Genomic DNA, 14,263 nt, shown 5'->3' with positions numbered 1-14,263 from the left:
TTCAAAGGGAGCATGGGTAAGTGTCCAACACCATCTCCAGATTCTGTACTGTCAGTGGTAGTCTACATGGTGGTTATAGGTTAGATAGGCTTTTAATGAATCTTTTAGTTATAGGGTGTGTGAAAATTGAACAACTATCAACAGTTTGATGAAAAGCAGTAATGGCTACCAAATGTACTTTTAAGGAGGGAAGGGCCAACATAGCGTCGTTCAAGAACGAGATATAGTTCGCAATTTTGTGTAGAGGTACTGTACCTGGGTCCAAAGCTTTGTTAGAACATCATGAAAGGAATCTACACCATTTTTGGAGGTAAGTGGAATGGGTAGATTGCTCCCTGCTGTGCAAGAGGACATTTTTCACTTGGTTAGAACTATGAAATTCCCCTTTATAGAACCAACAATAAGCCAAGCTCTCAGGTATAGAACATGTGACTATGGGTGGAGTAAGGTTCTACTGTTCTGAGTTAGGAGGTCACGGTGAATGGGAAGGTAATAGGGTGGTTGAGGAGACATCAGATACAGATAAAGGATCCATATCTGTTGTGCCCCAAACGGAGCTAAGAGAATAACTGTTGCTTCATCTCTGTTGATCTTTTCCAGCACTCAGGGAATGAGAGGAGTGGGAGGGAATGCGTACAAAAGTGGGCCTTTCCAGTTGAGGAGAAAGGCATCCCCTAGAGATCCTGGTCCGATACCAGCTCTGGAGCAATAAGGTCAACATATGTGTTCTTGTAGGAAGCGAACAGGTCTATTTTCGGGTGTCCCCCATCAGTGGAAGATGGGTTGAAGAACCCAGGGATGAAGCTCCCACTCATGATCTGGGGCAAAATACCTGCTGAGAGTGTCTGCTGTTATGTTCTTGATGCCAGGTAAGTATGAAGCTATCAAAGTGACTCTGTTCCATATGCACCACTTCCATAATTGGACTGTTTCAGTACACAGAGAATGGGATCAAGCCTCCCCCCCTTGGAGATTTATATAATACATTGCTGGTATGTTGTCGGTCAGTATTCTGATAGTGTTGTCTCGAGTATGTGTAACGAAATGCTTGCATGCATTGAAGACAGCCCTGAGTTCCAATAAATTTATATGTAAGGTCACCTCTCGGGTCATCCAGTGTCCTTGTATTGACATGCTGCCTGTGTGAGCATCCCATCCAATGAGGAAAGCATCTGTGGTTATGTGGGCAAAGGGCTGATCTCGATCAAATGGACGCCTGCCAAAAGGTTGTGTGGATAGGTCCACCATTTGACAGACCTTACAACATGGAAAGGAGGAGAGACTCATCTGTGCACTTGCTATCTGTGGTGAGTATAAATAGAGGCAATCCAATGCTGGAGGCATCAAAAGTGCAGGCGTGTGAGGTTGACCACATATGTGGTAGCAGCCATGTGGCCCAAGAGCTGAAGGCAGGTAAATATTGGGACTGTAGGACTAGTCGTGAGAGCAACGACAAGGTCTTGGATCGCTTGAAACCTTTATAACAGTAGGTATTCTCTTGCAGAGGTAGAGTCCAGTTGAGCCCCTATAAATTCCAGGGTCTTTGTAGGCTGTAGCGTTGATTTTGGGATGTCGAGAATAAGATCAAGAAGCTTGAATGTCTGCCTAGTTATTAGTATCATTTGGTGTGCCTGCCTCAGATGGACCTTTTATTAAGCAATCGTCCAGGTAAGGAAAAATAATCACAGCCTGCCTACAAAGTGTTTTGAGAATACTCTGGGTGCAGAAGATAGGCCAAAAGGCAGCACCCGATACTGATAGTGATCTGATCCCACCACAAAATGCAGGAACCGTCTGCGTGCGGGGTGTATAGTAATATGATAATAGGCATCCTACAGGTCGAGGGCTGCAAACCAATCTCCCTTCTCTAACGCTGGAATTATCGATGCTAGGATCACCATTTTGAATTATTTTTGAAGGTACTGATTCAATCTGTTGATACCCTGAGTATGAGAACTCATGGTGTTTCCAATATGGTACATACCGTTTACAGCGGTAGGGTGGGGTATACATTCCCAGGGATCACAAGGTCATTTTTAAGTCTTTACTGGAATGTAAGACCTCATCAGTCTTTTCAGCAAACAACTTTTGCTTATCAAAAGGGAGATCCTCCATTTTTGTTTGTAACTCACGAGAGACCCCAGCGGATTTTAGCCACGAAGCTTCTCCTCATGACTACCCATGTTGCCGTAGCTTGAGCTACTAAGTCAGCTACCAGTAGTACTATTTGAAGGGCGGTCCTTGACGAGGTGTACCCCTCTTGCACAATGAATTTCAATATTGGCCTCTTTGAGTCTGTCAGGTATTCCATTAGCATGGTGAGTTTGGTATAATTGTTGAAATTGTGATTTGACAGTAGTGCTGCATAGCTAGCTATGTAGAGAAGCCAGGTTGATGAGGAGTAAAGTTTTCTGCTGAATTGATCCATGCGCTTGCTCTCCTTATCCACAGTGGTGCTCTTATATTACAGAAGCTTAGATCTTTGTTGGGCAGCATCCACCACCAGTGAGTGGAAAACCAAAAAGTCAGCTCACTTTAGAGGGACGAAGTACTTTCTGACTGCATGTTTATTGGTTGGAGGCACTGATGCTGAGGTCTGCCAGATCTCATCAGTGGCCTGTGTAATGGCCTCGTCTACTGGAATTGCAATCTTTGCACACTGCGAGGGCTAAATATTTTTGAGAAGTCAATGTTGTTTTTCCTGTACTTCAAATAATTGTACGTCCTGACCCACAGCAACTGTCTTAAAGAGAACCTGAAACTGCTTCAGGTCGTCTGTGATCACCAGATATAACTGTCTCATTGGGAGATGATGAAGACTGATCTGTTGGTGAAATAAGTGGGGGCTGCTCTTCTGCCTCAGATAACTGACTCTTCTCAAGTTCGGAGTGTTGAGCCATAGAGGGAAAAGTAGGAGGTGTGACTACCATCTCCTGCCTTTGAGGTGGTCAGGAAGAAATTGTGGGTGCATGACTGAACGCCCATGGCAACAGGGTGGGCAATATTCATGCTGTTGATAAAGATATAGTGTCAAACCATGATGAGGATAGTAATGGTAGTATACTGGGCTGTGATGTTGATATTCTGATCAAGTAGGGGAAGACTATCTAGATGAAAAGACACTCCTATGAGGAGAATGATAGTGTACTGGAAGATTTGCAGAACGTGGAGATTTGGGTGACCATCTCAAGGATGGTGGAGGTGAACAAAAGGCATATATCTCCTGTATGGAGCCGGTGACCAATGATAACTAGGTCTGTAGTGTCTGCTTTGGCCATGCTTCGTGTTGCTCCCTCTTTACCAGGGTGAATGTGGTAAAGGTGGTGCTGAGGATGGTACTGGAGAGAAAGTTAGAGGTTCCGGACTTATTTGTCTTGCTGAGTCAGATTTTTGTCTTGCCTTTTTAGGCACCGGTGGACTGAGCAGCAGGCACAGTGCTGAAACCGGCTCCGTTTGATTGTGAGACTTTTTCGCTGGTGCAGACATTGGCACCGATGGCGGCGGTGCCAGAGATGACGGCACTGTGTTGGTGGGTGCCGGAGTTGACAGTGCCGCTAATGGCGGTGCCATGACGGCCGGTGCCGGGGTTGGCAGTGTCGTAATGGTCGGTGCAGTAGCCAGCGGTGCCGTTTGGCAAGCTGATATGACCGTTGAAGGCACCAACGTTGATTTGTGCCTAGATTTTGGTTTCGGGGCCCTTTTTTTGCCATGCTCCTGCGGTACTGGCTTATCATCCACACTCACTCGGCCAGTCAAGGTCAGTGTAAGGGAGCGAGCTAGTGAGGCTCTTATTTGAGTGGGAGTCGAGTCTGGAAAAGTGGCTCTCCATTTTTCATTCCTAGGTGAGCATGATCTACAGGCTGACTGGGATAATTCCATGGGTTATAAGGCCTTGTCAAAGAGCAACATCTTCAGCCTCATTTCTCTGTCTCAGCATGCTCTGACCGTAAGTGTGGCGCAGTGAACATTCTTATGCATTCAGCATGGCCATCAGATGCAATGCATCATGGCATGTGGTGCACTTCTTGAACCCAGGGGAGCCCAGTATAATGGTAGGTCTCCCTGTGTGTCTTGAGAAAAGGGTTTGTAATCTAACAGCTAATGAAGAGAAAACAAATTTAAATTACTAAAAGTACTACTATCTTTAGAACTAAACTATCAGAACGTGACTAAACTACAATTAAGTACTAAAGGTAAATTTTCTTTCCTGACTGGATTGTCTGAGGAGGGCTCGCTCCATCTGCGATTGTAGGCAGCGAAGAAGCAACTGGTGGGACCTGGACCGCGCATGTGATCAAAAAGGTGTGAACAGTTCAAGGCGCAAACCCCGCATGTGCAGTCCAGCTGACTACTGCTCATGAAAACTCTGATATGCGGCGCTGGGATGACCCAACACCAACAGTGGAACACACTTGAAGACATCATTTGAAGAAGAACAAGGAGGTAACTAAATCCCTATGTAGAAAGGATTGTGATGCTGAGCCTGTGTGTCTTGTCAAAATGACGATCCCAAGTGTCTGAGATTGGACTGCAACTCTAGCCATGGAGGATGGGAGAGAGGGTCTGCACCTGAATCCTCTGCTGATCCTGCCTGGATAGCAGTGAAAAGCCATGGTCTGTCTGCCAAGACCTGTAGTGTTTCCTCAACCATACTGGTATTTACAGCCTCAAGGATTTCAAGGTTGTCTTTGAGTCCTTGAAACCATGCAGCCTACCATCTTTTTGCTCAGAAAAGAGAGAGAACTCTTCAAAGAGAAGGTCTTATATAGTTTGTTGCGATTCATGTGGGAGACCCAAGGGTTGCAATCATGAGCCCCTATGCATAGTTACTGCAAGGCCATTGATCTGACCATGGAATCAGTGGCGTGCAGGGCCACCTGAAGGGAGGCATGTGCCACTATCTTCTCTGGTTTGACTAAGGATGAGAACTCCAGTCTAGAATCCTAGGATAGCATGTTTAGACATTTTAACATCACACATTTTAAATTCATAGACACCCAGCAAAGCTTGCTCTCTTTCAATGTGGACCTGTAAGCCCAATGTGGAATATGTTTTTGGCTACATTTCTTTAGATCCTTCACCTTCGATATAGGACCCACATTCCTTGATAATAATCCCTTTTGTTGGTGGCCACTACATACAGGGATCTCTGAGCTGATGAGGAAAAAAAGGAATTCCTACCCCTTGGTTGGTAGAAAGTCCACTATAGAAGGAAGTGAGGCAAGAGTTTGCGACAGGGCCTTGACCTGGTGTTCCTTGTGGTCATTTTGTGTCAGGGAGTCCCAAATGCCATTACTGCCTCTTCTAGAGAGGAGGATGAGTAGGCTATAATGAGTCAAGAAGCCTCTGTCAATGTCCACAGGGGCATGCGGGGCTTCCTATTGAGATTTGGTGCTGTGCTTGACACTGGAGTCCAGATCCGGATTATCTTGATGTGGCCTTGTCTCTAAGACAGTGGAGAATGAATGCCTCAAGGGGATGCTTAGTGTTGGAGGAACCCGCTTCCCAAGGTTCCAAATTGGCTGCTGCATAGCTGCTGGATCCCATGATTCAGAGGAACTACTGTACTTTGGGTTGTGATGGAAAAGGAATGGCCTGGCAAGCACCAAAGTTGGCTGCTGCAATGAGGAAAATAAGAACCCACATGCAAGGAAGATGAATTGTAGAGAGCAGAGTAATGCAATATCTCCTGGTGAAGATCTCGAGACTGTGAATGGGACTGTTCCGCAAACAGCAGCTGTGGCACCAGGTGAAATCCTGGTGACAATTGCCTGCTGCTTGGGAGCAACAGCAGCATCAAGTCTTGACACTATAGGTTGCCCATACTGGGAAGGTGAGACAGTTCCTGAACATGGAAAATGCCTCAGGTGTTGACTGTCCCACAAACTGGCCAGTACAATGTCAGCCCTGAGGAAGGTGACCCTGTGTGTCAGTAGAGTTTGCGTGGGCATTGGAATTGCAAGCACTTCTTGGTACCAGGGGAGAAGAGCGGTTCAACATAAGTCTCATTCTATCCTGGTCGTCTTTTGCCTTCAGCACCGGGGGACTGGCTCTTCCCTTGATGCTTAATGGTGCTTCTTCTTATTCACTGGGGAAGATAATCAGTGCCACAAATCCTGATCTATGTGAGGAATGAGATGCACCACAAGTGAAGTGCTTGGAGCCAATTCCAAGTGTGGTTCCAAGGCAGATCTTGAAGCAATCTCCATAAGGAGGACCATTAGTTTTGCTGCTTAGTCCATTTTGGTTTGAGGTCTGAAGTCCTTGCAGACTTGGCAGCAGTCTTTCTTATGAGATTCCCCAAAGCATTTAGAATGGCTTAAGTGTTGGTCATTTAAAAGCACAGACTTATCACCCAAGGTCCATGGCTTGAAACCCAGCCACAAAAGCATGCTCTGGCCCTCGGGGAAGTAGAAGACCTCACTAGCTAAGCACAGAAACATCTAAAACTAAATACTAAAACCTACTAAAATTATTAAACTAATTCGTATCCCACTGCAATAACAATTTACATTAAGAACTAGAGAAAAAAATAGAAGGACTGCCTGAACAAGTGGGGTTCTAGCAACTGTCATGGGGAGGTAAGATGGAGTTGAAGGGGAGTGGGATTGGCGGGGTTCTTTAAACTGATGCAATAATCACCCAGCCCCAGAAGATGCTGGTGCTGACTTGATGGATACCACTGACGGGAATATATTCTGGCAACTGTGCTAAAGGTGTGCACACCCCTACACTAGAATGATCATGTGAAAATAGTTGAAATAGTATTATTTCATAACCCCTCCCTGCCAAAAAAACACATTAGAGTTGCACTCAAAAGTCAAAAATAACACAGTTAAAATTGCTTATCCAACCATTAACTGCCACCTTTGTGCATATGCATACATATACTTTCTTTATATATATAATCATGTCCTAGTCTTTCCATTGGGCCCATCCCATTCACAGTGAATTTCACCACTTTGAAGAAAGCCATTACAAGGTCTATGTACTCCATAATTGCTTTTCAAGGTTTCACTTGCAATCTACAAAGTGGACAGTACTCAGTGAACAGATCAGCTGCTCAATATTTCTTCTTATCCCCATGGTTTCCTGTAAGGCCCTGTGCCTCATTCCGAGCAAGATCTAAAGCCAATTGAAGTTATAAGCATCTTTCCATTGCCTCCAGTGGGCTCTGGATCAGATCTTTCCATATTACTTACTTGTGGTGTGACTGCAACTTCCAAACAAGAAGCAGAATCCCACAATTACAGATCTTGTATAAATATATAACAAGTTTGTCATTTGAAAAGAAAGTAGACCAAAACAACAGGTAGATATAAACAGACAGGGAGACAACAAGGAAACAGTGATTACATTATGATTAAGGCTCCATGTCTGTCATGGAGTTCTCAGAAGTTATGGATTCTGTGACTTTTTGTGACCTTTGTGACTTCTGCAAAGGTTCTGCAGCCAGCTATACTGGCCACTTCTGGAGCAGTCCCAGGTCAGCTGCACCAAACCAGCCCCAAGGGTGGCCATACCAACTACTAGTTGGTAGAGTCCAGCACCTAATGCCACTGGCTCTGCCCTATAGAGGAGCCCTCCCACAACTAAGATTTGGTTAGGATATTTATAGTGCTAGTCATAGACAGGTCATAGGCTGTGAATTTTTGTTTATTGCCCATGGCCTGTTTACTAAAAATACCCATGATTAAACTGCAGTCTTAATTATGATTCATATAATAAGCAGTGGTCACAGTACAGCAGATGCCTAACAACTGTCAAATGCTTTGCAGGCATTACAGCATAGGTGATTTTGATTTAGAGAAGGAAAATACAATAACTGCAGATTTTTAGAGGTTACTTCTACTACACGGAAAGGATGACGTGAGAGAAACTGCAAAGGAGCTTCTGAAAAATTTGACAAATTGATAAAGGTTGGGATTACTAGTGAAGCAGAGGCAGAGTAGATGGTTCAACAGCATATAAGTGATATGCAGGCAAAGATAGGCCAAGAATGGACTTAAATGTCACCACAAACTACTTGTCTTCATCTGGCTGAAGTGATGGACAAGGAAGAAGACTCTTGCAGAATCATTAACTGATTTACTATACTACACTGAAATCTGCACTATAAGAAACTTCTTTCTGTATAGGTTTTCTAAGGTATTTGCAACACCCCTGTGAGGTCAGAAAGTATGTTCTTTGTATTTTACAGCTGTAGCAAAGAGATTTAACAACTTGTCTAAGGTCATACATGAAGTCTGTAGAAAGTCAAGAATAGAATCTAAATAATCTGTATTTCAGTGCACTGCCTTAGCTATGAAGCAATCTATACGTTTCCAGTACTCCTTTGTTTTATTTACTACAAGGGAACAAGTCATGGGCATTGATAAAAATAGTATTTGATCCTGTAATAAAAGACTATATTGTAATTCATATGTACAAGAGGGTAGAGCTAAAGCTGGGTAGACAACTCACTCTCATTTCCTGATATCTGAGCACTTCATTTTCAACCTTAACATTCTTCCCTTGCCTCATTTCAGGTATTTATACCATGCCTCTTTATATACACGTGTCTCCTGTTTATTGCAGTCAAGGAATAACTGTTTAAATTCTCAGCCTTGCTATTATATTAACATATTGATTTACATTTACACAGGGATGTACATACATATTTAAAAACAGGTATTATACACTGACAAATATGTGATGTTGTTCAAATTTGAACATTACAAGTAGCCCTGCAGAAATGAATTAGTGGGCAGAGGTTATGCTAGGAAAGCAAACTTGCAAGGTATGTAATATTGATGATATTTTACAGTATCACTGATACCAATATTAGACAAAGTATCTTACAAGATGTGCCATGTAAGGTATCAGTGGAAAAGTTATGATTGGCTAAATATGATAATCATGTTTGTATGTATGTACAATCTTAGTCTTGTGAATTATACATGTGTGGTATATTTGTAAAACCTATGCTGTGTATCTGGATAGTATCTCCAGACAGATAACCAAACAATTAGGCTGGATAGTGCTGATGCCTATCGAAGGAAATCAACCATACAATCAACCCATTGATAGAGGTTTACATAGATATAAAACAAATATTCACATCCACATTTGCAAAAATAATCCACAGATGTGGATACCTGTGGATATAATACAGATATCTGCAAAGTTGCAGGGTTCTAGATAGAAAATTTGTATCTACATCTTTATCTGCAAAAATGAGCCACAGATATCCGCATTCATATCCGCAGATGCGGACAGCATGGATATGAAGCAGATACCCGCTAATTTACAGGGCTCTGTCCATCGAAAGAAGCTAGGGACTTCACCTATGTGTCAAACAGGACATGCAGAAACATGCTGGTGGACAGGGTACTCTCATGTGTGGTAAGTTTGCATTTGGGACAATGGAATTACAAGCCACAGGGTAAAGAATATAAAAAGGCAGCTGCATCTTCTCCATCTTGCATTCAATTCTGCTTCATAGCCCTGAAGAAAATTCTCTACAAACTGAAGCACTGAACAAGATGGACCCATCTAAGCTTTGGGTGTTTTCCAGAGGGATTCCACAAGCCAGCAAACTTCTCAGTGTTGATAAGAACCTGATGTATCGCCCCTGAAGTTTTATGTATGCAAATCATCGTTTTGACCATTTAACAATTCTCATGTTCATATATATAGTTGTAGATTCTAAAGAATTAATTGGCAATGTGATATTTTAGAAAAGACTCAAACTAGTATTAAGAACATATGAATATTTTGTATACTAAGCAGAATTTTACATTAACGTCTCACTTTACTTGACCTATGCATTGGCTGATAGTCAGGGAACTAGAATGAAATAAAGGCTGGCTATGTGATATCCTTTTTTCAGCTTCTTGATAATCAGTGTGGGAGATGAGTAGAATTTATGTTTGATTGGTGAATCTAACTTCAGCTTTAACCTCCTATTTTGGGAGAATCTACTCTCCTTTTGGCAGCCTTTTCAGTGTGGGCTATCGTCGGCACCATAGGTCACAGTATGGTCCTTTTTGATATCATAGATGAGCTAGTGTCACTGCCTATCATTAACATTGCCTGACATTTCCTATAAGACTCAGTTTTCGAGTGCTTATAACTTTGCCAAACTTTTATTATGTGTACTGAATTTTTTTCCATGTTGGATGTCTGTCTCAAGCTGAATTTCTTTGCTAAATTTCCAGCCAACACAATTCAGCCATTTACAAGGTTAGAGAAAAGGAGATTGTTTTTCCCATGTTAAAAAATTCTAGTGACATTTTCCTTTAACAGCTCTAGTTTCCCCATAGTTGGATCCACCGATATATAACAAACATTAATTTATAGCAATTTTGTTTTTTTAATTACAGACTTCAATAACAATCTCAAACTGTAATAATAAAATACAATGTTACAATACTATAATATGGTAACTGAAATTCTTTGGAGGCCTATTGTCAGACCTGGCAGATGGCAAGCTGAGGCAAGAGCAGATGCAAGCTGGAGAAGAGGCAGGTTGGTGTGAAAACTGCCACGGCTAAGCAGGAGCAAGAGCAAAGGGAGTCTGTTGACGTTATTGGCACTGGAAGAGTTCCTGATCAGATCAGACTTGCTGAGCAGATTTCCCTTTGGAACCTATATATGAATTCACCTGGATGGGTCCTCACCTGTGAATAGGCTGAAACTGGTGGACTTACCAGTATCAAAGATGCTATATCAGGCTTAAGCAGACTTGGGCTCTGAAATACCTGAGGTTCAGGCATGCTCAGAGCTAACACACCTATCTAACAGTCCTTACACAGGCAAAACTTAGCCATTGGCCAAACAAGGGGCACAACAGTATCCTTAAAATACCATAGTGTTCAATTAGGCCACATATGCAAAATAAGCATTCTTAATAAATAACCACCATTATTTCCAAATAGCATTCCTATTTCACTTAAAGCATTTACCCAATGCCCAGACTATATGAATTTTCCCTTATAAGTATATTCTAAAAATCAATGGCAACAATTATAAGTATGTTATAGTGAAAAAAAATTATAGAAAGAAGATTCTATTGTCAAATTTAAATAATGGAAGTCATGTGTGCTTTCTCTAGAGCAAGAAAATACAATATTTGGATTTAGTAATGTTGCCTATGTTTTACCCTCAGCATAAAATAAATTGTTTCTATTAGCCCATTTTTTACTTACATTCAATATTCCCAAAAAGTTTTAATGCCATTACGGTCATCTTGTAATCTTAGGTAAAGAGATCATGTATCTTGCCAATCTAATCATGTGTGTTTCAGTTCATATCAGAATAAATTTGGTACCATTTTTCTTATTTTCTAGACATATACATTATCTGCATAATTCTTTAGAAACTTAAATATATGCATATTCATAAAAAATAATTTCCAAATCTTAAAATGTTTTCTTTGCCTGTACTCTCCAATGTCAATAATGCTTACCTTGGTGAGAGACTTCCTCTGGGTGAACCTCCCCTGCCAACAAGGCCCAGAGTATTATCTCCAAGATCTTGATCTGCAATTTAAATATTTCAGAACTGATTAGGTTACTCTTATTAGATAGGAGTTTTAAAGTTGCTGTATTTTTAAAATATATTAATCCTTATCCACTACCTATTAATGTGTAGTTAGTTGAAGACTGCTGAACTGTAGCATGTAAGGCGTTGTCCTTACACATTTCTGTGGGTGTACCAGGCCATGGATTATGTTCAGTTCTTTCATTCCTTTCTGTTTTACAGCACAGAAGCGTGGTTTGCATTTGCAGTACCCTCCCCTCAGCCACTTTTAATTTCTACGGTGAAAGTAATGAATCACAGCTGTGGACAGCTAATCTGTATGCTTATCACAGCAAATCCTCATGCTTTGTATTTTTTTAAACACTTTTCATCCAAAGACAACCCATAAAATATAAAATGCATAAAACCTACCAGCAACTAACAATTATATATTGGTTTAAAGATTTACTGAACATTTTACTGAAGTGCTTACTTTATAAATTGTTACTGTTTATAAGCAAAAGCATAGGAAAAACGTTTTCTAAAATGTATTCAAACAAACAAAACCCCTCATTAAATATAAAGAAATGTTTTGCTTGGAAGGACTCAAAAAGGTTATTTTCCCTATGGCCTCTCAGTAAAATAACCCTATCTGCCCCCTTCAAGGATTCCCTCCTCCTTTTCTGAGTCAAATGACCTCTGACCTCTTAGAAGGCAAAGACATGACTGATCCATTCTTGGTAAACTGTTAAACTCATTCCCTTCCCCCAAACAGGCATGACTACTATGACATGTCAACAAATCCTTAAGGATGGAATGAAACAAAGCAAATCCAGTAGCTCATTAAAACTGGTCTCTTCTGCAATGTTGCAAAATTTCAATTGGTAAATATTCACAGGATTATTAAACATTGTAGAAGTTCTATAACAGGATCCTTCTTCCACACAAAGTTGAGTGTAATGCAATTTCATGAATTATGCAAATAAAGGTTTAAACTATTCAAGACAAAACCCAGTACTGTGTTACTTTCTTTGCAAAGAACTAAGAGAACTGAACACATCAATCACAAAAGTCACAAGAGACATTGTTGCATTCCTGCCTGCTGATGGCTCTGCTTAAACATTTACATTTCAGACAGTAAAAAATGCATAGCCATTTTGCACTAACAAAAAGAATTTACTTCCAGCATGCAAGAATCATGTGTCATTTAGGAACCAAATCCCCAGCCAAGATTTCACAAACTTAGTGGTCATATTTTTTTAAATAGTTAAAATCAGGAAAGCAGATGCTTTGAACAATTCTATCAAGCTTACCTGCTTGACTGTTTTCAGACTGAGCTATAAGTGCTGCCATTGCTGATTTAGGATTCAGCCTATTGCCATACATGTGGGATGGAGGCAAACTGAGGGAAGATCCAGGTAGAGTATTTGCCTGTAAGAGTACAATTAAAACTACCATCTTTAAATATTCTGGGAGAAAAATCCTTAATTTATTTTAAGGACACCTTCCTCATGAATTAAAATTAATTACTAGCATGCAAAATACTGAGACATTACTGTACATTTAAAAAATAATTAATGATTTTCAATCAAGATTTGGGAATAAAGAAATATAATTGCAATACTTTCTAAATGTATTAGAGTGTAAATTGCTATTTACTCCGGCACATACATTAAGCAAGAACAAATGTACTATATGAACTGTTAGAAAATTTTGAATTTCAACTTTTAAATGACTAGCATACAAGTAGGATGTGCAGACTTGCTTACAATTCCTAAGTATGCAGTCAATGCCAGGACTTAGTAGCATGGTGACCATGTGGTTATCCTACTAATTATTTAATCTTATTAAACCATTTACAAAATAAGGGCAGGTAGACAACAGATGTCTCACAAATGCTTGGGTTCCTTACATCACAAGCAGGCTGTGGAGGTCAAAAGGTCTAACTTCCAGCTCTATAGTTTAACTACACAGAGCCATATTTCCTTTGCTCTACTCTGTCATTAGTAAAACCTGCACACTATTTTGTTACTTCCTATTTTGATAGGCTTGGAAGCCTGGTGTTTTTTTGTTTTGTTTTGTTTTTATTTTAAAGAAAGCAAACAGCCATTACAAGTATGTTTTCTATACAATACAGGGCTCAACGAATCACAGTTTTGCCCTGACCCCATATAAGGAACTGTATTTTTGGCAGCTGGCCAGCTCTACTTACTGAAGAGCTCGTCAAAAGTTTGTATTCATTCATGTTGCTAACCACAATTCTGAAAGTCTTTGCTGGGACTTGTGCCAAACAAGCGAAAATGAACCCTTAAACAGATGAAGCTAAGGAGGCTGGCCAAAAACTTGCATAATCCAATGCAATAAAAATACCTTCCTCCCTTGGCTGTTTATACTTTCTCTCTTTCGAAGAACAGATCTTCCTTAATACTGAATTTTGGAAGTGTACTATCACATGCAAAAACAATGCTGTTGATGCTGAGACAAGTTTATATATATTAACATGATAAAATACGCATTTTCAAAATAAAAAAAAGTTTTATGGCTATGCTTTTGTGTTTACAGAAAAACAGATTCATAACCTGTGAGATTACATAAACAATAATCTTAGTATGATCCTGAATAAGAATATGCAAATGAGCTTTTTATGAGAAATGAATGCTTATTTTAAGATGTAAAAAAGAAGGTGAACAGCAGGGAAGTCAAGTTGCAGGACATTTTGACATATATAACAGCACACAAGAGACAAGAGACACATACTGGT

The 14,263-nt window shown here is 40.6% G+C and overlaps 1 protein-coding gene across 8 annotated transcripts in view; it reads right to left on the bottom strand.

The window, feature by feature from the left end:
* Nucleotides 1-14,263, bottom strand: part of MLLT10 (MLLT10 histone lysine methyltransferase DOT1L cofactor) — a 305,775-nt gene that overhangs the window by 21,685 nt on the left and 269,827 nt on the right. For 5 of the 8 annotated variants that reach the window (XM_075922496.2, XM_075922495.2, XM_075922498.2 and 2 more), the window contains one exon: nt 11,450-11,522. In XM_075922496.2, the coding sequence (XP_075778611.1) occupies nt 11,450-11,522 (73 nt within the window). Of the gene's footprint in view, nt 1-11,449; nt 11,523-12,815; nt 12,934-14,263 lie in introns of all 8 variants that reach the window. The other 3 variants (XM_075922497.2, XM_089776730.1, XM_089776731.1) reach the window with 1 other exon arrangement.

This window comes from Pelodiscus sinensis, chromosome 2, assembly GCF_052426305.1.
Source record: "Pelodiscus sinensis isolate ZL-2025 chromosome 2, ASM5242630v1, whole genome shotgun sequence".
NCBI classification, from domain to species: domain Eukaryota; kingdom Metazoa; phylum Chordata; order Testudines; family Trionychidae; genus Pelodiscus; species Pelodiscus sinensis.
Note: the sequence above shows the minus strand (reverse complement) of the source record. Positions and strands in the feature narration are given on the sequence as shown.